Source organism: Falco rusticolus, chromosome Z (genome assembly GCF_015220075.1).
Source record: "Falco rusticolus isolate bFalRus1 chromosome Z, bFalRus1.pri, whole genome shotgun sequence".
In the NCBI taxonomy this organism is placed as follows: domain Eukaryota; kingdom Metazoa; phylum Chordata; class Aves; order Falconiformes; family Falconidae; genus Falco; species Falco rusticolus.
The window spans coordinates 12,084,281-12,107,605 of NC_051210.1; the positions used below are offsets into that span (position 1 = coordinate 12,084,281).

The 23,325-nt window shown below is 43.5% G+C and overlaps 1 protein-coding gene across 1 annotated transcript in view; it reads right to left on the reverse strand.

The window, feature by feature from the left end:
* Nucleotides 1–23,325, reverse strand: part of SVEP1 (sushi, von Willebrand factor type A, EGF and pentraxin domain containing 1) — a 121,436-nt gene that overhangs the window by 12,971 nt on the left and 85,140 nt on the right. The window contains exons 35-44 of the mRNA XM_037373777.1: nt 20,865–21,537; nt 16,686–19,465; nt 15,252–15,477; nt 13,996–14,151; nt 12,027–12,090; nt 11,160–11,333; nt 9,836–10,009; nt 7,728–7,901; nt 5,833–6,009; nt 4,771–4,941 (exon numbers count right to left, since the gene is read on the reverse strand). Coding sequence (XP_037229674.1) covers nt 4,771–4,941; nt 5,833–6,009; nt 7,728–7,901; nt 9,836–10,009; nt 11,160–11,333; nt 12,027–12,090; nt 13,996–14,151; nt 15,252–15,477; nt 16,686–19,465; nt 20,865–21,537 — 4,769 coding nt within the window. The remainder of the gene's footprint in view (nt 1–4,770; nt 4,942–5,832; nt 6,010–7,727; nt 7,902–9,835; nt 10,010–11,159; nt 11,334–12,026; nt 12,091–13,995; nt 14,152–15,251; nt 15,478–16,685; nt 19,466–20,864; nt 21,538–23,325) is intronic.

Below are 23,325 nucleotides of genomic sequence, written 5' to 3' on the forward strand. Positions count from 1 at the left end.
GGTCGGGTAAATTATCTGCATGATGTTTCAAAGCTGATGCTATCCTTTGTCTGCTTTTCCCCACTCATATTTTAAAACAAAACAAACAAACCCACCCCAAACAAAAACTATTAAGCTTTTCTTCCTCCCCCTTCTAAATTAACTCTAAAATAAAATCAAGCTTTCTTCTAACCTTGGTATGAAACACCAAGATAGTATCATCTGGCATAATATAGGGTTCGTCAAAAGTAAGATTAAATGCTGTGGTAAAATGAGCAATTTTTACTGCACTATCATCCACCATAAGGAGGAGTGACCAACAGGGTGCAACAGTGGCACAGTGAAACATTCACCTGTGGAACCCAAAGTGTGATTATAAACCTCAGTTAGCATTCACGCTGACTGGTGCTCCTTGGCTTGCACACCTGTAATAAGCCTCCGATCACGGCAGTGAGGAATTTGAAGTGGACTCTGTCACGTTAGCCCAATATGTTGCCTGGACTGGACAGGCTTTGGACTCACTGTTGCTTCTATAACACTGCACTGCATCTTGGCTACTACATGCAGGGAAACCTGGATGACTTTACAAAATCAGGTGGCAAGCTAAGTACAAACATGGTAGACTTAAAGATCATTGGAGGAAGTATAATCCTTGTCATGTTGGTGTACATAATATATACAGAAGATCAAAAATTGTGGCTTCGAGATGATACTACAGTACAAGTAAGTAATCAGACTAACTTCTAATTAGTGGTAGCTATGAACACAGAGTAACCACAGTAAACTCAGTCTGAACTGTTAATTGCATCCTATCTTTAATTAGTTACTAGGTGAGCAAAACGTGAGTTTAGGCTTTGAGTGTTTCATATCTTGTTCAGTGTTAGTATTAAATACAAACAGTGGTTTAGCACATGGAAACACCATTCAGACTTGAGCTCAACATTGGAAAGAGTGCAAATCTTCCTCTGACAGAGCCAAACTCGAGTCACTCTTGCAGCTAACAGATCCAAGCTGCGAGCTGCAGCTTGGATCTGTTGAAATGAGGTCAAAGCTTTTGCCATTTTATTTTTCAGTCTCAAGAGCCTTCTCATCAAACATCAGCTAATAATAAGAATGGGAAGAGACCTTAGACCCTGGCAGGTTCAGAGAACTTGCAATATTTTAACAGGTTTTGAACAATTTCTGTTGTAAAGATAGCGATGACTACGCAGAGAGCTTGTCTCCGCGTGCTGACTAAAGTAGAAAAGTGTGCTAACCAGATGTCCTTTGTGCAATGAAATATTATGAAAGTTTAATCAAAAACCATTTAAAGCTTTATGTGATCCACACCACTGAAACAATATTCCATGAAAGTATAAAGGAATGGGAGTTAAAAGGTTTGTGTATAGATGATATCCCACCCTAAATTCAAAGCCCATGGTCTCTGAAATGTATTTTCTCTCCCTCTGTCAGTGGATAAGATGTAGATATTTCATGAGTTACAGAAATTGCTTTGGATGGCAACTCCATCCCGCTCAGCGATCCAGGATCTTGGGCAGAGGTAGGCTCTTCCTGGATTACTGCCCAGGCCCTGGTTGTGAAAACGAGTAAGACAGTATCTCACTACGTGTGCACCTGTTACACACCAATTTAGGCGGGCAGAGACTTTGTGTCTGTAGTTGTGGAGATTATTCTTCACTCAACAGATAAGACTACAGAAAGGCTTGGGGTGGGAAGTTAAGCTGGGATCTCATTCTCTTTCTATGCTATTGTAAAAGCAAGCATGGCAAATGCAGTCCTGATGTGCTGGGGAGAGAACGGGAACCATTAAGCATGACTTCAGTTAGTAGTAGTAAATCTCACATCCATGGTATCAATCTCATCTTTGAGATCCTCTTGTAAATCCATACCTGAGAGTTATCTCCACAGGACACAAAATTATTGTGCTGCTGCAAGACAAACAGCGGTAATAAGGGGAAGAAATAATTTCTGATATTTGTTTTCAGCTTTGCCAAAAATCTTCCCTGTGGTTGCAAGTGAACAATTTCCTCCATGCTTCAGCTGCCCTCTCGCAATGCTTTTGTTTGATGATGGGGTATGAACTTTTTGGTTGGCAGGTCCCCACACTACCATTCCCAGTCAGCAAGGTGCAGGCAGAGGGCAAACAGACAACACAGATTTTAGAGCATTTCAGAGAGAAAAAACTGGTGTCAAACAAGCTGCGTGCAGCCTGCTGAGTCCTGCAGGTGTTTATGACTGGCAGATCCAGCCTAACACTTCTCACCCCTGAAACTCAGATCAGAATCTGGTCTGCAACCTCTAACCAGCACTGATTCAGGCAAGTGCAGCGGTGGTGAGAGCTCTCCCAAAGAAGCTAACGAAGTCTGCTTTTTAATTATAAAATTTGCATTAACTAACCTGTTCAACCGGGCCAGAACATTTCAAGCAGGTTTAGAACGCATTAATAATCAACTCACAGAGCCAAAAACAAGAAATGCAGCATGAGTCACTACAAAGAGTGCTTTCATGTCACTTCTGATGTAGACCACAAAGGCTTGGGTCCTGTAGGCCTTTTGTTAGGCAAATCCCCCAAATGAATTGTAAAGCAGTTTTGAAAGATTATTTTGACATGTGTCATGAAAACACAGGTCTGTCCTCTCAGAAACATCTTTAGTCCTTTTTAGCTCCCCTTTCAGGCAAAAAGAGTGGGGGAAATTGTTCCTCTCCCCAAATACACAAAAAAGCACGTTATTTGTTCTTTGTTTTCCTACACTACACCTTGATCATCTGTCTACCTCACCACTTCATTTTTTGAAATGATTTTCCCTAATATTTATTCCTCTGAACAGTCCCAGTAGACTCCATGGTGTTGCAGACAGGACACATGTTTGACAGTGCTTTTCAGATCAGCCCTTCCAGGTTCCTAGTAACCAGTGGCAAGAACCTTCCTCAGCAGAAGCCTACAGCCTTTGGCATAAAGTAGGGTTCTGTGTAACTAAGAAATATTAAATAAGAATAAAAAGTAAAGCTAGCAATATTAAAGGGGCAGTTGAAGAATCAAAAGTGTTACAATCTGAAGAGACAATATTGAAATAATTTTGCTAATGAATTCTAGCTAGATAGAGTAGCTATTATCCAGAGATCCCTCGAATCCTGCAGCCACCACAGTTTAGAAAGACATGACAAGATACTTGGCAAACTTTTCAGAAAGGTCTCAGTGCTCTGGCGGTGTAAATTTCTAGCATAACTTTTGGATACCTCTTGACATCTGAAGTAACTGAGGTGGTTTTACTGTAAATCTTCTCTAATTGGCTACTTGACAGGTGATTCTTCATGGCAATTGCAAGCCATGGTCACAGAACCAGGAGAAACCTCTTTTTCAGGAGCAGCTTTTCTATTCCTGAAATACTCAGGAGTTACGAGCCCACTTCTTTGGTTTTGAGTCTCCTCAAAATGATCTACTGATCCATGATTTTTAGGCAAGGCCATTATAACTATTAGATACAGCATTTCAACAGAGTGTGTGCTTTCATAGTGTAGGACAACTCAGCTTGTCTATGTCTTAACATTATGGTATTTTGCTGACAGAATTCATATTAAAAAACTGACGAGAGGACCCTGATTAGTCAGGCTTAGCACGGTATAGAATCTTCCATCTCCAAAGGGCTTCTAACCTAAACAGAGAATCTCCAAGAGGAGGTACTGTCACTTCCATTTTCAACACAGGGAGCTGAGACTTGCAGGAGAAGGAGAAGACAACTTTGATGATGGATCCAATGTTCCCAGAGCATTCTGGCACCTTTCCTCTTTGTGGGAGTTCTCAAGCTTAGGCAATGGGGCTGCTTATGACTGGCCACAGATCTGCCCTAAGGTTTCATTGCTTTTAATACTTAAATTTCTAAACAAAATACCTAAGGCTCAGTTTGTAGTATGGTTGCTGTCACACCATCTGAGGTAAGACCTAAGGGTGAAGGTAACTCACAGCTTTATAGCTACCTCATGGCAGAAGGCTAGTCAAGCTTCTGATGCAGAAATGGCACATAGCAAGGTCTCTTCCATCAAAGCCCTGTGACCCTGGAACCCTTTTGCTATGCCTCATCCTTGGTTTTAAGTTACTGTTTGAAGATGCTCATATATGTTTTTAACAGTTTCCCCCATCTTCTGCTCAAAACTTTTTATTTATTTCAATCTTCTGTGTAGAAGAGTTAATTCTGTAATTTAAACAGGTGAATTTTAGCTCAGCAAATCAAGAAGTGACATCTTCCTGCCAGCATACCAAGGGTGGAAAGGCTAGACTTTGTCTTTGGTATTTTTTCTGCAGTACTTAGTGTGTGTTATTTAGTGAGCTGATCAACATATCCTTAAATATTATATTGCAAAACAATTCTCAGAAGCTGCCAAGCTCTAGACACAGTGAGAGACTAAGCACTCATCTCATTTGTTTTCGGCAGTGCTTGATCTTTGACTGGGAATGACTGAGTGGCAGTGCTTATCTGAAAGAGCTCAGCATGTAAGAAAGATGACTGGTTCCATCACTTTCTCAAAAAAGATGTGAGGAGAGAGGATCTTAGGTGTGGGATACAACACTGTAGCAAAAGAAACTCTAAGGTTAGAAAAGACTAAAGAGAAAAATTGTGGAAGCCTTCTGTTTCACTTGGAAATAAAGCAACACTCTGCACTTTAAATGCCCTGGGTGAAATTGTGACTGCACTGAAACTAGCAAAAATTCATTTTCATTTTTATTGCAGTTAGGATGATAAGTCTGCCCTTATGGCAAGTTAAGATATGCTTCTGTTCATAAAAAAGACTTACCTTTGCAGGTAGGTGGTGTTGTCCATGTTCCATTTTCTAAGCAAATGCTCCGCAAGGGCCCCTCCAGCATGTACCCACTGTAGCATGAATAGGTGATCATGTCTCCATACTGATAGAAGCTACCACGAATCAGAGCATTCTCTGTGTGTGCTGGGGGGCCGCAAGATATCTCTAAACAAAAAGAAACCACCCAGAGCCTGGTAAGCTGCAGTGCCTACACGATACAGTTTCTAACCATGGACACAGCACTTTGCACAAAGGACCTGCGAGGTGCCAGAGAGACACTTCTAATGGGAAATTAGTGAGTAGGACTTCTTCATGGTGCAGACACTCACAGGGAGAACCTGTACGTACATGCAGTGAACACTGAGATGGCCAGAAACAGCAGTTTCAGGTAATGCAACAATGGCTCTATCCACCACATAGACCAGAAACTTTCAGATGGTCCCAGGATATTCATAATACTGGATTTATAGAGTGAGGTGATGTCACTGTTCAAATTAATCAATACTGCTTGCAAGAAGCCAAAAGCTTTCAGACATGTCTGCAAAAAGACACTATGCCTTCTGTCAGTGCCAATAAATATAATAAAAGGCAGCATGTCCCTACAACCCTCATCATCACCCATAATCTCACAGGAATCATTCTCAGGATATTTAGTGTATACAACAGCTAATCCCAGCTCCAGTGCTTGCAAAAGGTAAATTGAAAATAAAATTACAGTAGGGCCTAGTAGACAGTAGGATGAATGCTGTTGGGGTATCAACCCACATAGGTATATTCTGGATCCTTTTAAAGAAACAACTTTGTCAGAAAGAAAATCAAATAGCTCTTCTGTGGAGCTTCTTAGGTCACCTTTATGTGTCAGGATCTCTTGGACCAACCCACCTCTCCAAATGGCAACAGCTGACAAAAGTTCTCTGCTTCCAGAATAACTGCATCTAGATGGAGAGCTCTGCTGACACATCTGTGCTGTCACACTTTTGTGTGATACAGCTGTGGTCACCAGCCCTCTGGAAAGTACCAAACCCCTGTGGAACTGTATGTATATCAGCTACTTACTTTCACACTTGGCTGTTGCTGGAGTCCAGGTCTCATCAGCATTACAGGTGATCACAGACTGCCCTTTCAGCTGGTAGCCTTCCCTGCACCTGATGGATACATTCTGACCAACATAAAAATCCACCTCGGAAAGAAGGGCATTCTCTGGGATTACGAAAGGCACAGGACAAGGGTTTGCTGTTCCAAGAAAGGGTGTAAGGGAAAAGGAGAAGGGAGGGAAAAGGGAAGGAAGGAAGGAAGCAAATACTTTAGAATAGTTTCTGCAAACTTCAAAATCAAATAATATGAAAAGCAATAGAAATAGATGCTGCACACAAGTCCAATTTATAACGATGTAACGTTATGAGATTAAGGTAATAAAATACTACTGCTACTATTACTGTTTGATTCTCTGCTGTCACATAGCTTGCCACCATACTCTACTGATGCCAGTAGAAGACATATCAAGTATTTAAGTGGGAAATATCCTACCTGTTACTATCCAACCATTTGCTCATGTCCTTCCTGTTTAATGTAACTCTAAAAAAGACCCAGACCTATCCTATTTCTTGTTCTGAGGGGCTGGGTCAATGAAGAGCAGCAAAAACCCAGGTGTTTGAGCAGAGACTTAACAATAACATCCATTAGATCAGGGGTCCTCAAACTACAGCCCGCGGGCCGCATACGGCCCCCCAGGGTCCTCAATCCGGCCCCCGGTATTTACAGACCCCCCCGTCCCCCCGCTGGGGGTTGTGGGGGGGGAAACCAAGCAGCCGCAGATGGCTGCCTGCCACTGCATCCGCGCCGGCCCCCTGGTTAAACAGTTTGAGGACCCCTGCATTAGAGTTTAGAATTTCTCTGATAATCTTATTTATTGCTGGCTGTAAGCTTGCTGAGCTATTTTTGCATAGTCCGTTGATTTCATTATGATTGCGGAAAAGGCTGGACTCTATATACAGCAGACATTGAGGCCAGTTTCCTGAAAACTAAAATCCTGAGTCCTTTGTAATACAAAAAATAAGTATCTCAAATCAACCACCCTAAAACTACAGCAGATCTTAAAATTTGTTACAGACACAGAGCAACAAGGAAGGCTACTGTGTGTGTGTGGCACAGCGCACATGTATGTGAGGTGCTATTTCACAGAATCACAGAATCACAGAATCATTTATATAGCTGTTAAGGCCAACCTCCCTCTCAAAGCAGGGTCAACTAGGTCAGAGATTGCTCTGGGACTTGACGAGCTGAGATTTGAGTATCTCCAAGGATGGAGATTTCGTGTCCTCTCTGGGTCTCTGTTCCTGTGTTTGACTACTATGATGGTGAAAAGTTTCTTCGAATACTTAACTGGAATTTCCTTTGTTGCAACTTGTGTCTATTGCCTCTCATCCTACCACTGTGCACCTCTGAGAAGAGTCTGGCTTCTTTTTCTTTACACCCTCCCAACAGTCAGCTATAGACAACAATAAAGTCGCCTTTCTGCCTTGTCCTCCAAACTTTTATCTCATCTGCTCCTTATATATCGAGTGGTTGACTACAATTGACTCCATTTTATGTCAACCTTCCAACTACGGGAAGCCAGGCAGAACACACTTTGTTGTTCTACTGTCACAAAACCGCACTCAGACAAGTTAATGCTTTAACGTATCTTAGTAACTGCTCCCTTTGTTCCTCTGTAAAAATGGAATGCACACCAACAAATCTCCTCATGTAGGCCAAACCAATTTTTTAAACTACATATTTTTAAACTACAAGTGACAAAATCTGCTCATGGCCACTCCAGAAGAAAATTGCAGTACATTTCCACAGAGATCTGCAGAAGTTGCTCTCTCTTTCTGTCAGTTTAAATGAAAAGCAGCCTAGACTTCAGTGCTTACAAATTGAGACCAATTTTTCATCACAAAGAAAACACACACGTTTACAGAGAGGCAAGGGATTACTCCATCTTCCATCTCTTGTGCACTCTGCTGCAGGTTCCCCTTCCAAGCTGTATCCCCTCTCACAGAAATATGCTATTGTACTGCCAACTGTATTGTTTTCGTAAGTCGCCTTCCCATTCAGTAAGGAAACTGGAACTTTGCATCTGGTCTCTGCAAAGGAAGAACTCACATTAATACAGCTGGATATTAGACTTGGACTTCTAACAATTCCTGCATTACATAGTATGCTTAAAGTAGCAGCCACAGAACAATTAATCATGAAGAGCATTGAAGGAGAGTTCAGTAGCCCTGGGAAGGAAATGTAGCCAAGCTAGGAAAGGAGCTCCTCCCAGTGACAGAAAAAAGCCACAGCCGCGTGTTTTTCAGGTCAGCAAAATGTGGCAGTGCTGGAGAGCAGAGGACACATTTATGACTTCATATCAAAGTGGCGCAGAACATGGACATGGTTCTTTCTTGCCACTGAGAGATACCCCAGAAACTTGCAGCCCTTTGCACCTTCCTTTTCATCTGACAATACCAGAGAGATGAAGGATGGGGGTTTGGTGCAAGATGCCAACACTGACATTACCAATTGCTCCCCTTAGGAATCTCAGCTGTGTTTCTGACAGTCAGGCTAACAGTCCAAGCTGGGTTACCACTGCTACAAAAGAGACTCTGTTCTGCATCCCATTTTCCAGTTGATTTTCCTAGGTGGTCTGTGTAATGGGATGACCGAAGATTAAACTATCAGACAGACATAAGGTCATCAGGAGAGGAAGACAGGAGTTGGTGAAGTGGCTGTGCTCAACCCTGTTCAAGATGTATTTTCAGCACCGCTAGTGTGTGACTTTTCTCAGGTGGCTGGCTAGGTGCTAGAGACCTCCTCTCTGATGTGGATGTCCCCTATCAGCTTTCCAGGTTGCTGCTATAAGGTCTGTAAAGTATCAGGGCACTGTAGCGCACAGTGATCTGTGCATTGTGTGGCTGCCCAACACTGCACACCTGATGATCCCTAGCATTCATGCACTTTTCATGGCTCTGGTGACAGGAACCTAACACCTGTCTTGAGTGGAAGATCATTATCTGTCTTAGTTCGGTGAAGCTGTCACAACATGTTGGTTGCCTCTGAATCTGTGTGTGCAGCTGGGCGTGGAGACATCATCATGTCAGCCCCATGTAAAAGTGGCAAGAGCAGCTATGAAAAGCAAGCAGGATGCTGGGTCTACAGTTCAGCCTGGGAGACCTGAGGTATATGCAGCAGGGACAAGAACGGCCTGAAAGGAAGTAGATGGGCAGGAAACAAGTTAGTGTGTTTCGAGGAAAAGAAAAGCATGAAGCCCAGATTTTGTGTTTTTATGGCAAAGAGGCCAAGAATGAAGTGCACTCAGAAGTTAATGACACTGCAATTTAGTAAGCTTCTACATGCTTTACATTTTGAACAATCACCCAACAACACTGGCTATCTATGCAAACTCGTGATCTTAAGTTTTTGTTCTCTTTATGTGTTGACAGCCTTGTTTCCACCCACCACTGCACACTCCATGTGACACAGACAGTTCTCACTTGGCATTCATTCTGCTTTGTGACACAAGTGACAGGACCTGCTGAGGGAGCACCTGAAAGTGGTGATTTGCAAAATGGTACACATTCATGGTGTTTGTTCATGTGAGGAGAGTGGAGGTTAAAGGCTGAGCTGTTGAGATTGTCTTTGGGGCCCAAAGTTCAGAAACAAGAGTATCAACTTAATTGACTACAGGAGACCGCTGGGCGAAAAGTCACTTGTCCATGCAGCTACTACCTTTGGTAGGGGTTTGATTTTCTGAGATGGCAAGTAAACTCATCTCTCATTAAACTTGTTAAACTGCAGATTGCAACCTTAGGAAAAATGATGTCTAAGCTCTTTCTGGCTTGGTAACAGGCAGTGCTCATGGTGACACATCTCATTTTTCAGGCACCATTTTTAATGCACATTACAGAATGATTTCCCAAAATCAGCTCAATCCCTGGATCATATGATATGCATGCATGAAGGAAGAGATATTGTTTATCCCAGATTGGAATGTGCTAGGTCATGAAACGTGCCAGGCTAGACATGAAACGGTTACCTTCACACAATGGCAAGGGTATACTCCAGCTCCCATTGGCAAGACATGTGATATTCTGGGGCCCAACAAGATGGTATCCGGAGTTGCACACAAAAGTTACATTACTTCTATATGTGCTTCCTGTAGAAATGGCCTCTGCTTTTTCTACTGAGGGATGCAGCCCACAAGTAATTCCTAGAAGAGAAAACGTTTTGGTTTAAATGGCCTCTGCTTTTTCTACTGAGGGATGCAGCCCACAAGTAATTCCTAGAAGAGAAAACGTTTTGGTTTAAATGGCCTCTGCTTTTTCTACTGAGGGATGCAGCCCACAAGTAATTCCTAGAAGAGAAAACGTTTTGTTTTTTTACAGACAATGAAGGCCATTCTCTCTATCTGTTACACACTGTCTGACAGCTCTGTTCACACACTGAATTAATGGAAAGATAGGAAGAAAGAAGCAGTGAAGTATTATATGGCGAGGGGTTATATGATGCCTTGCCTGCCCTCTCTCTTGGGGTTCAGGCTTCGGACACCTGAGAGAGAACGTGTCCAAATGTATCTGATGGTGTTGTGAGCTATGAGGTGTGTTCAATCAGCGATCCAGATTGTTTCTTCTGAGCAGGCCAGAGGTTGCATTTGCAGTCTCCTTTGCTCCCTCTACAGTTGAAGGTGATCGCAAGATGTCCTCAAGAAAAATGACAGTGGTTAAGAAGGATCTTGCCCCCTGTCCCACACTTACTGTGGAGACAAGGCAAATTCGTGAGAGGTGAGAGAGAAGAATGCAAAGATTAGGACTATGACATCACCATGAGAAGATGAAAAATGATTTATTGGTAAAGATTATAAAATATTAGCATTTTATTTATAACCTGTATGAAATAAGTCATAAATCCTTCCTTCCATGTTCCTACCATTAATGACCTTCTGCTGCACAGACAGCCAAGATTTGTTACTAGGGAGCACAGTCTTCCATCTCCAGACATACAGAGTGGCCAGGATATATTAGCCTTGGCATCCTTGGCATGGCAGAGATTAACCATCACAGCACATGATGTCCAAGGCCCCTGACTGCAATGCAAGGCAAATCAAATACAGCAAGACACACTCCTCCCCTACCGACCTAAGCACAACTCTATGCTTATGCCATTTTAATGTGCCAAAAGGAGCTCCCTTCAGACCAGAGAGGAACTGCCAATGACAATTTCTCTGCTGGCTTCTCCTCTGGCTCCTCCTGTTACAGCCCTCCAGCTGGAGGGGGAGACTGGGAGGAAGCCAGCAAAAGCACTCTGTTTGTTCCCAAGATGTCCTGGAAAACTGCCACCGTGTTGCTCTTCTTGCTACTTACGGGTGCACGAAGGGGTGGAGGGGCTCCACTTCTTGTCAACGTGGCAAATCCTTCGGCTTGGTCCCTGCAGCTCAAAGCCAGGGTCACAACTGTAAAAAACCTCACTGCCAAACAGGAACTCTTCTCCCTGAACTGATCCATTTTCTATCATGTCTGGGGGTCCACATGATACTCCTATAACACAAGGAATATGTTACTATCAGCCATAATGTCCTGCCCTGTTCAGGACCTACCTCCACAGGTTTTACTCTGAGAAATGGGCAAAGAACACAGCATGTATCTGGGCATTCCCAGATATTTACCCCCGAGCAGCAGAACAGTATCATGCTTTCTGCTTCCAGTTCCTACTAAAAGACAAAAATCTATTGTGGCTATGCTGGCAGGAAGTCTTGGGAGAGTCCACTATTGCCACTTACACCCAACAGCTGGTAAATACTTATGCAGACAACTTCTATTTTGGCATTGCAGTCAGTGGGCATCAGACATCTCACAGAAGTGAAGCACCTTTGGGAACAAGTATCCACTTTTGAGGATGCTAAGTACCTGTGACTGCTAGCAACTAATGTGTTCAGAGGTCCCCAGTAACCCCAGAAATCATAACATCAACTGTCAGACCTATTTCAACTTGGAAGCTGCCTGCACAGCTTTCTTAGGGATACAGCAGCAAGGTGTAGTAATTTCCTTCACACTATTACCTGCACGCACCAGCTATTCTGCAGCTCTACGAGGATGTTATCAGTGGTACTTGCCAAAATTTTTAGGCAAATGCAGACCGTATGAGTTATAAAGCAAAGTAAGTATTAGTGTTTTCTGTTGTGTAAAATCACCCTTGACCAACGCTAAGTGATAAACTGAGGTGGAACGTACTTCTGCACACGGGCACTGAGCCACTCCAAAGCCTGTCTTCTTGGCAAGTCCGCTCTGCGTCACCCTGTGAAACAAAAGAGAATGCTCAAAGAACAACTTTACCTAGTCCGTTCTTTTCTCCCATCAACTCTAGTACCCAGCAAGGCCAGGACGTTTTCCCTCCAAGTGCAACCCACAAAAAGAGACAGCTAAATGCTGCCGCCCAAGTCTATCAGCAGAGTTTAGGGTAGCACTCTTTCTTGCAAAGTGATGGGTATTTTTATAAATCAAAAGTTTGTGGGGCCAGCTAGTCAGTTCTCTCATCCTTCTCCCTGGTATATTATCTTTCTTGTCAGTTCTACCACTCTTGTTCCCAGGAATGTGTTATGATGACAGATTTTCTCCTCCCAGGACTCACTCACAGAAAATCTAACTAGCATTTTTTTCAATAACAGCACAAGCTTGTGTTTTATAAATGTAACCTACTGATTTTAACCACATCCCAAACACTCAATTCTTTAAATTTGCTTATAAATAACCTTTCTTAGGTACCGGTTTTATAGCCAGTGTAATAGCCCAGAATTGATTTCTTACTTTATTCCAAGACATGGAGAACAACATCCAAATGTGTCCCTTGAACTAATGTATTTTCATTACAAAGCAAACCCACTGACAAGGGCAGCTGTTTGACATGAGGATCATATGGCATCACACCCAATGGACTTTGCTTCCCAATGGAAAAAAATCAGGACTTCAAGGAGACAGATTGACGCTAGGTGGCGAAGCGGGAATACAAAGCTTGGAAGGACTTTTTACGGTATGAAAGCACTAGCTTATTACCTCCAAAATTTACTTGAAACAACAATTCTACCTATCTGTCTAAATAGCAACCCGCCCCTCCATCCTCAGTGATATTACATACGTGGCAACAAAATGCAAATTAAATTTATTGTTACCTAAGCATTCTCTAAACTCTCTTTTTTATTCTATACTGAGTGAATTCCCTCCTGACTGGGTAAATTCCCATTCACGAAGTACTCACTTTATTACTGGTCTTACAACAGCACAAAGGAAGCAGACTTGCATTCTGCTTAGTATTCACAAAACATAGCATTAAGAGCCAGCCTCTGTCCTGGTGACACCTCCACCACCTCATGCCTCCGGATGTGACTGGGCTGTACTCTGCCATCACCTGGGGATGGCTGAGGCCATGCTGTGCCTCAGCAACATACTTTCATTTCTGAATTCACTGCAGCTTTTGAAAACGCACCTGAGGCAGCTCTAAATTGGCTAGCCTGAGTCCTGAAATGGGACTGCAGTGCTGATCCAGGGCTCAGGTGGGGATAAGAGCCTAATACTCATAATAAAAAGTACTGGACAGGAACGAACTTTGTTCCTTTCTCTGTCAGGGAATAAAGCTGCCATTGAACAAACTGGAATCCCTTTGCCTTACTAAAAGAAGAGATATCACTTTGGTACCATCTAGCTACGTCATAGAACTGAGGGCAGCGGAGTTTTTCAGGAGCTTTGTGTCTGAAAGGCACAATGCAGCAGACATAATGCTTGGGACATTATGAAATAGAGGGAAGAATGCAATCTAATTCTGGCCAAAGAACCAGTTCAAGAGAGCAATACATGAAAAACTAATTCTTCCATGGTTTATGGTCACAAGCATATATAATGCTGTATTTGCAAAGGGCTTGAAACAACTTTCCATTTAAAAAAAACAACACTGAAAGGTATCTGCTGAACATGTATCTCTGAACAGGATGCTTCTATTTGCTTCAAATATACTCTTAAGTCATTTAAGTACTCTCCCAGACATACCAGGAACCTTCTACAGACAATAACAACAACAGCAGATACCTAACTTCTGCGGCAGTTAAGGGAATATATCAGTACAGACCAGAAATAATACATTCTCGCAATCACATAAGAACTGAAAATGACAACTAAAGGTTTAGAGCACTGAAGATTTGAGCTTGCTTACTTGTAATTCATAGCCAGAATCACATTTATAAAGAACCACATCTTTGTATTTGTATTTAGTGCCAACCACAAATCCATGCTTTGGAGACTCTGGGGTCCCACAGGACACAGGAATGCAGATGTCATCAGAAAATGGTGGCACCCAAAATCCACTCTCCTGAAAAACAGATGTAGTTTGAAGTGTGAAGGCACCACTTTATATGCTTAATTCATGTTTAAATGAAAAAGTTAGGAAAATCATAGTAGAAGCATCCAGTGGCTGTGGGTGTACAGATATGGGTAATGTAATATTATCTGTGCAATCCTTAATAAAACTCAGTAATTTAAGCAACACTTTTAAGATGGCAACATAGACAGGAGCTCAGCTTTGGCAGAAACATTCAGCTTAGAGTTACAAGACAGAAGGAAGAAAAAGTAAATGGGGTAACAGAAGCTTGGAAAGGGTAGTTCACTTGTACAAGGTTACCTAATAGCTCAGGGAACACACCAGAAGAATGAAATTACAGATGCCTGATACCATGTTCTGTACTTGTAGTTGTCCCCTGGCTGCATGTCTAACAGCATGACTAAGTGCTCCAGCTGCCTTCCCAGGCTCTCCAAGGGAAGTCCGATACCTGAAGAGACACTCATCAAATGCACCTACTCCTACTTCCACAGATTTTTGAAACAGCAAAATAACAGGAAAACTTCTCCTTATGAAGTGCTGATTGAGCAAAACCACACATGCTCAGCTTTTCTCATACAAGCGGACTTAGTGACTTCAAAGAGTCTATTTACAAGCTTAAGTGAAGGTTGTCCACAGCTAATGTGACAGCAGGTTAGTAGCAGAACTGATGAAGATGTTTGCGCTTTAACATACTGTAGATTCAAGTTTCTACAGCTGCAAAGCGGATTAAAATGTGTGCTGCCTGTTATTCTGGAGAAAAAGAGCTCTGCACACAACCCTCAAAATACATTAGAAATCTTAGCTACATCTTTTTAAATTCTTGGACATGATTTACTCCCTGAAATGTGAAAAAAGGAATGCTTTTCTAAAGGACAACATTAATTTTCAATGGAAGAAGGAATCAGTAATTTCTAGTTCTGAAAACTAGTAATTGTTCTTACTGGACAGCAAGGAAGCACATTATATTTTGCAGGACATGCTTTAAATTTTTTTGCTGTGTGCAATTAAGGGCCAAAAGCTAATGAGGGCATGAGGAGGACTCTTGAATTCAACAAAGCTGGCAAAACAAAAGATTGCAAATAACACTATACCTTGCACGCAGATGTACTTGTTCCCACCAGATTATAGCCTTCCACACATGACAAAGTGATGTTTGCGTTCACAGTGAAGTTGTCCCCAAGTACGATTACATGGGTGATATTTCCTGGGAGGGGACACTTTCTGGGGCAACAGGAAATATTTTGAGGAGACCACTGTCCATCTTCCTGGCAAATGCATACATCCACCTCTGTCACCATTGTGTAGCCTTCCAGGCATCTGCAACACAGCATGAAGACCTGACCACAGACACACAGCTAGGGATAAGCTAACCCATAAATTACAAAGTCAGACAGCCATTTTTCAGCACAAGTTGTTTGTAAGCACACGTTGGGATTTCTCTGTTACTTCAAGGTAACCCAGAAGCATGTCTGGACTGAGTTTATTCTGTTGCAAGAGCTCGAAGCTTCAGACTTCATCTCCAGCTGCCTCATGCTGCTGCAGCACCACAAGGGAAAGTGAGTTGGTGGCTTTTAGTGGGGGGAGGGTACTGAACGCTTTAGCGTAGCTCCTGTGCTGCCCTTTTGCAAGGAGTGCTGTTGGTTAGGTAAACAGTATGTGACTGCCAAGCAATTTAAAGATGATCTCACTCTCTTCCAAGAACAAACCAAGCCTTATGCTGACCACAGGGCACTTACTTAAGATATTTAAGGCTGATTTGTTCTGTTCCACATGGACCTTCACCAAGAGCAACTCAATTGGCTCGCAAAAGTGGGTTCACTTGTAAAAAGGCAGACTCAAGCACCCCTTTGCCTTATTAAAGATGCAAGGAAATGACTGATACTGCTAAATTAATCTGCATGCCATGTCCAGACTCTATCCCATACTACCATTTGCTTTTACTGCTAAAAAACCCTCCCCTTCTGCCAAAGAAGTCACCTTGGAGAAAGATCTCCAGTGTGCACACTTCAGGAAATCAACAAAACCCCCTTTCTCTTGTATCTGACAAAGGAGTAACTTTGTATCAGCAACACTTGCTGACAGTGCAGTGTTGCAGTGCAGAAAATGGGACAAGAGGGAGATCAGCCCTTCTGTATTACAACAGGCACCTGAAGTAGGAAGATGTAAATGGGGTGCCAAAAGGGGCGAAAAATCGCACATCCTGCCGACTGTTGCTGCCATCTGCAAAGAAAACCTGAATGTCCTGAACAGTGTTACAGAGGAGGAGAAGAGGAATGCAAAAGGGAATGGGAAATTAAAGGCAATGGAAGAGTGCAGCCCAAAAGGCTGAAATACCTTGCTGGAATTTTGACAGTGGACCAAATAATATTTAGGGTACATGGGAACATGGCTTTGTGAATCTGAGCATGTGACAGGGCGTAATTTTTCTTCCAGGCCTTTTGAAAACTTGCACTGAGGGTGCATGCACCTTCCATCTTCTTTCCTTCAGAGATTTGATGGAAACAGAATGGCAGCAGCATTCTTACCTGTACTGGACCTTGCTCCCATAGGTGTAAGTGTTCCCAAGAACCTCTGCATTTAGGACAGAAGGTGGTGGGCCACAGCTTAACAGCTCACAGCTTGGGTATGGCTTCTTCCAGACACCAGTCTCCACACAAGTCAGTTCTGGACTCCCCCGCATGACAAAACCTGTCAAGCAGGTATAGATGATGGTGTTTTCATCTGCAGGGCTGCTCCCATTGATAAATGTGTTGGGGATGATGGGTGGAGAGCCACAGGAAATCTGCCCGCAGCGAGGAAACCCAGAACTCCACTTGCCAGCTGCCTCACAGGTGACTTCAGAAGGCCCTAGCAGTTTGAAGCCTTCCAGGCACTGAAACTGGGCGCTTTTCCCACAGCTGAAATCTGTACCAAGAACCACCCCATTTTGAATCTGTGGTGTAGGACACAGGCAGGGTAGGCAAGATGGAAGGCTTCCACTCCAGGAGCCATTGGACAAACATTGCCGTAAAGGATTGCCATGCAGCTCATAACCAGGGAAGCACACATACTCGGCAAATTCCCCATAGGTAAAGCCTGAGCCATTCAGAAAGCCATGGGAGATGTCTTCAGGAGGTCCACAAATAACTGGCTTACAGTGTGGAGCTTCTGAATCCCAGGTACCATCACTCTGACAGGTCAGCATTGACACTCCTTGCAGGCTATAGCCTTCATTGCAGTAATAGTGCACTTCTTTCTTAAAGCCAAAATCGGAGCCCCTAGTTCTCCCATTGGGAAGAGGCGGTGGCACAGGGCAGGCCACAGCTTTGCAGACTGGAGCAATTCCACTCCAGCTTCCGTTTGCAAGGCAGACTCTAATCCTGTCTCCATCTAACAGGAAACCTTCATTGCAGCTGTACTCTGTGTGTCTCTGGAATGTGTGCTCCTCTCCAGTCACCCGACCATTTTCCAAAACTGGTGGTGGGCTGCAGGAAACAGGAATGCAAATCGGTTCACTGCCATCCCACTTCTGGTTTTCTTGGCATCGCCTCTCTGTGGGGCCATTTAACTGGTATCCAGGATCACACTCATAGTAGACAACACTCCCATATGTGTAGTTTTCCCCTCTTATGTTCCCATTCATAAGCTGGGTAGGCGAGTTGCATGTTATTGCTTTGCAGTATGGAGTAGTGTTACTCCACTGCCGACTTGGCAAACATAGTCGTGTGTTGGAGCCAACAAGCGTGAACCCTGGCTTACAAGTGTACTGCACCGCACTACCGAGTGTGTTCTCAGTGAAATGTAAAAAACCATTCTCTGGGGGTGACAGCAAGGTGCACTCTATTGAAACGCAGGCAGGGGCAGTGCCATTCCAAGCCCCATCTTCTTGGCAAGCTAGAACTGGGTTTCCCAGCAGCTCATAGCCAGAGTAACATGTGTATAAAATGATAGTTCCAAATAAGAAAGTGGTGAGCTGCACTGCACTGTCCTCCTTCAAGGAACTTTTGAAGTCTTTAAAATTGTCAGCCAGTAACATATGTGAAAGGGAGGAACTCTCTGTAACACTCTCCTGGTCAGAACGTCTTTCCCCATGTCTCACCTGCACGTACTCCCCAAAGTCAATGTGAGGAGGCAGGCCGCAGTCTGTTGGAAGGCAGGCTGGTGTGGAGCTGGACCAGCCTGATTCTTCACAGGTCTGCATGGCAAGGCCAGACAGCTGGAAGCCTGGCACACAGCTGTAAATGACCATGGCCCCATAGCTATAATCTGCACCCTCCACAAAGCCATTCTCAATGGGCTGGGGGGGCTGGCAATTTATAGCTTTGCAGGAGGGAACCTCTGTACTCCACTCCCCTGTCTCTAGGCACCTCAGCGTTTCCTCCCCTTGGAGCTGGAAACCTCTGTCACAAGAATACCTGACACTCTGCCCATAATGGAAGTTTGTGAATGAGTATTTGCCATTGAGGATCTTCTTAGGCCTTGAGCATTGAATAGGTTTGCAAGCTGGCTTTCCTCCAAGCCACTGACCATCTTCTCCACAGAGAATAGTTGTGTTCCCCACCAGTTCAAAGCCTGGTTTACAGGTATAGAGAGCTGTGCTGAGGAAGGTGAGGCCCTGGACATCAACAATGCCATTCTGAATTTCTTCTGGGTGGGGGCACTCCACAGGAATACATTCTGGCAAAGGCAAGCTCCATGAGCCATCAGCCTGGCATCTGATGATAGACTCACCCTTCAGTAAAAACCCATCTACACAGATGTATTTCACAGTGCTACCAAAATGAAGGGATGAAGTCAAGGGGTCACCAAAGGGGATGTATGGAGGTGCAGGACACTGTACAACCTTGCAGAAGGGAAAGGAATCATTCCACTGTTGGGAAGGCAAGCACTTCAGTACAGAGGAGCCATGCAAAACATAACCCTCCTTGCAGGAGAACTGTACAACACCAACTTGATAAGTTACTTCCCTTAAGACCAGCTGGTTTTCTGCCAGGGGTGGTTCTGGACATTTTGTTGGGACACACTTTGGGCTTTGCTTTTTGCTCCATTTCCCAGACTTCTGACACGTCCAAGAAACATCTCCAATCAGCTCATAGCCTTCATCACAGAAGAAATCAACTTTGGATCCCATATCAAAAGTTTCTCCCTTGGAGTAGCCATGCTGGATGGGTGGTGGTTTTCCACAGCTGAGGGGAATGCAGTAAGGAGGTGATTCACTGTACCACTGCCGATTGGCTTGACAGGTAAACACTGAGCTCCCAACCATCTGGTAGCCAGACTCACACTGATAATTTGCTTGATTCTCAAAGAAGTGTCCAGTTGTTTCCTGCAAAACAGGTAAGACGGGGACATGTCTGAAATGAAGATGCATGATTGTGGCAATAGAAGACTGATTTAGCTCCTTGTGTTCTCTTGGTCTACCTTCTAGCTGCATCCCTGACAGCAGTAAAGGCTGTCTGCAAAGAAATGAATGCAAATAACTTACACAGAAGGTCTTCCCTCAAACAATGCACTCTGCTGTTAGGAATTCCGAGAGCACTATCAAAACAAAATAGAGGATTTAGGGCTTAAAAGGTAAAAGCTAGAAAATATTTGCTCTGCTTTACCCCTTTCTGACATTGACATATGAGGCCAAAAGCTGTGTAGACAGGAAGTAAAAAACGGCTCAGGAGAAGCTGCCATGAAATGGCCTATTGTTGTTGTGGTTCTTTAGCTTACAGGTGTATTCAAGGCCGGAGCCCCCAGATGTACTGCCACTAAGAGACATTTAGAAGTGCCACATATGCAGCCACAGGGTCTTGAGCAGGCAGCTGAGGAGCCTCGTAAAGTTGCGGCTGAGCTCTGACTGAGGTATTAAAAAATGTCTCTAACTGGAAGGAGGATCTGGAGGAGTGATCCTACCTAAGAAAGACAACACACAGTGATATGCATTAATTAGAGGATGTACCTGTGTGGAAGTCCGAACAGAAATTGTTGCTATTACTGGCTGGAAACCAATGGAGGAACTGGGATGCAACCCCCCACCCCCAACCTTCAGCAAATGCCGATTCCCTGCAGATGTAACGAGGGGGGGTATTCAGAAGAATAATGTTTTAAAAATTCAAAGTTAAATTTTTACAATAGTGGTTTTGATCATCCTTACCACAGTATTACCCTTGTGCATCAAAGCACAACATAGGTTAAGTAGTTGTTACAGGTCTGGGCTGCCACAAGGAGATTTTTGACCTCAGGCATTGTTGCAATGTAATCTGATAAGGAAAGGGGCTTCAGTAAAGTGTGCTTGCGTTGAAAGGAGAGAAATTATCCCAAGGTGATTTTTCTGTCGCACATCAGATTTTTTTTCATAGCAGTGAAAACAGCAAGGCTTGTGAACTGGGAAACGGTACTTCAAATGCCTCTAGATGGCACCGGAAAACCACCCATGAACCAAAAAAAATGAAAAGGAAGACATTAAGGAAATCAGCTGATTGTCAAATGGCATCTGGAGTCTCCTAACTGAAAACCCACTTTAAGACAGGAAATTCCTTGGAGGTCTTCATGTTTTCCAGACATGGCTCTGCTGGAAATCCACCCATTTTTCCCTTTGCTTATTTCATCCAGCCACATACTTCCTCAATTTTATTAGGAGAGCAAAACAGAAGAAAGAAAACTCCAACAGCAACAATTATGAAGACAGACATTTGGTTTGCTATGGTACCAGGCAGATGAGAAAACTTACTCTGTACCTTAATAAAGCCATTCTCAAGCTGTGGTGGTTCTCCACAGGACACTGGGTGGCATGTGGGCAAACTGCCACTCCAGTTGCCAGTGGCCTCGCAGGTCCGCTTCTTCTCTCCCTTGATGTAGAACCCCTTGTTGCAGCTGTAAGCCACCACTGCTCCGAAGCTGTAGTTGGCCCCACTGGCATAGCCATTGCTAATGTGGGGAGGCTCTCCGCAGCGAACGGGAATGCACTGGATGCTCAAAGGAGTAGGATTCCACTGGCCCCCTCGAAGGCACTCGATCTTGGCAGAAGTGTTCAGAACAAAGCCTTCCATGCACTTGAAGCTCACGATGGAGCCAGCTGCAAACCTGGCTTTACTAATGGATTCCAGGATGCTGTATGAGACGGCAGATGGCTTTTCACAGAAATCAGCTATGCAACGGGGCATCTCCCTGCCCTCTGGAGGCACCCACTTCCCTTCTGCATTGCAAAGCAGCTGAGAGTTATCAGCCAGGCTGTAGCCATCCGAGCAGAAGTAATAAGCTACGTCGCCAAAGAGGCGGTGGCCACTCTCTGGTGATGCATTTTCCACATGTGGTGGTTCATCACAGGATACTGCCAGGCACTGCTGGTGGCTCACACTCCACTCGCCGCTGGCTAAGCACTCTATGGTTGCAGGGCCAACTAACGTGTAACTGTGGATAAGGAAACCACACAGGAAGTCAAAAAGACAAGCACTGTCTAATGTTACCTACAGTTTCCTGAAGCCCCTGAGTACAAGCCTAATTGCTAGCACCCAGAAGAACAGGATCCTTTACAAAAGCTATGATAAACTTCAAAAGGAAAATTCTAGGGCCTACATGTCCATGAGTGAGGTGTCACAACTAGGGGTAGCCTAGCACACCTGTGTATATTGCTTGTCTCTCAGCTGTCCATCTGATTACTATTATTGAACTTCCATTTTGGTTGAAACTACAACAAACCTAGTATTATGCTGTGACAGTCCATACAATCCTCAAAAAAATGATCCCACCAACAAATTCTTCCCTTTCAGCAGAGCTGAATGGAGAAGAAAGAGATGAAAAGCCCGTAAAGGCCTTTTGGGTTCCTGTATCAGCCCTATCAATCTATTTTCATACTTGCAAGCAATGAGAAACTCCTTAGTGAGTTACCCAGAGATGTTCTTGCCAATAATGCACATGGCTGTTTTATAACAACTTCCTAAAAAAACACTGTAAAAACTGTTATAAAAGTCAATAAAAAAGATTAATGCTGAGTAGAAAAAAAAGTATCACTTTTTACAATGAAATTCTACCACATGATTACTGTCAGTGTAGTTGTACTTCTCTGTCTCTTGGATACAGTGACAGCATTACTACAAGCTGCTCACCACCCCACTTGGAACCGTGCTGCTTAAACATGCAACAGTGGAGTCACAGTACCTGTGACTACCTGCCTCAGTTTTGAAATCTCTGTGGTGTGCTCTCACAAAAAGCAAAGAAACAGTAACTACTGCAAAATTCCCATTGACTCTTTCAGCTGGAAACTGGTTGTCCAGATTTTGATTGCAACATTTATAAAAGTGCTTTGGCTTGTTTGCAGGATTTGTTTTCAAAGCCTTACGACTGGACTCCAGAAAAAGAGCCTATTATGTGTCATCGTTTAATATGATCCACTCTATTCACTGACACAGACAGCTGTGACCCTCTTTAAATGATGCTATCTTATCCCATTTAAAATGCTTTTATAGGAAAGAGAAGCAGCTTTTAAAATCATAATGCAGTCAAAAAAACAGAATAAGGATGCTTTGCTTCAATTATGTTTCAAATAATACTGCAAAGCCCATTTATAAGAAAAATGCTGTCTTATCAATCTAGCTTTTTACAGCAAGTAGGAGCCGAAAATCCTCCAGTCGCTTAGGGCCTGACCTGGCAAAATCTCTGTATACCTGCTCTGCCTTCTGGACAGAACAGTTTCAAGAAATTCTATGGGACCGCTCACAGGCTGTAGAGATAAGCATGTGCAAAGGTTCTTGCAGGATCAGAGTCCAGCATTACATTCACGTTAGAAATCATCAAAACGGAGCCTCATCTTCGATGGAATACGGTCTGAAATGATCACTACACTGAGCAGACAGAAATCAAAGAAAAATAATTCACCTCAATAAATGAGGAGTCAGTTTTAAGGAAGCTGAATTTATAACACTAGAACAGATAGTTCTTAAAACACACCACACAGCTTTCTTACAGCCTGAGGAGACATAAGGAATTCTTTATGATCAGGGCCTTGAATTTATCACAGAAGTACTATTTCTGTAGTAAATTCAAGGGAGAGGGTTTCCTACTGAATTGGTCTATTATTCCCCACAACTCCTTTCCATTCTTCTCTTCTAGAGTGTATTCAGCTGCCGTGAAGCTACTTTAAGGCACGTCTATGTGTCCTGTACTAACTTGACGGTCCACAAAAAACATCTCCATCATATT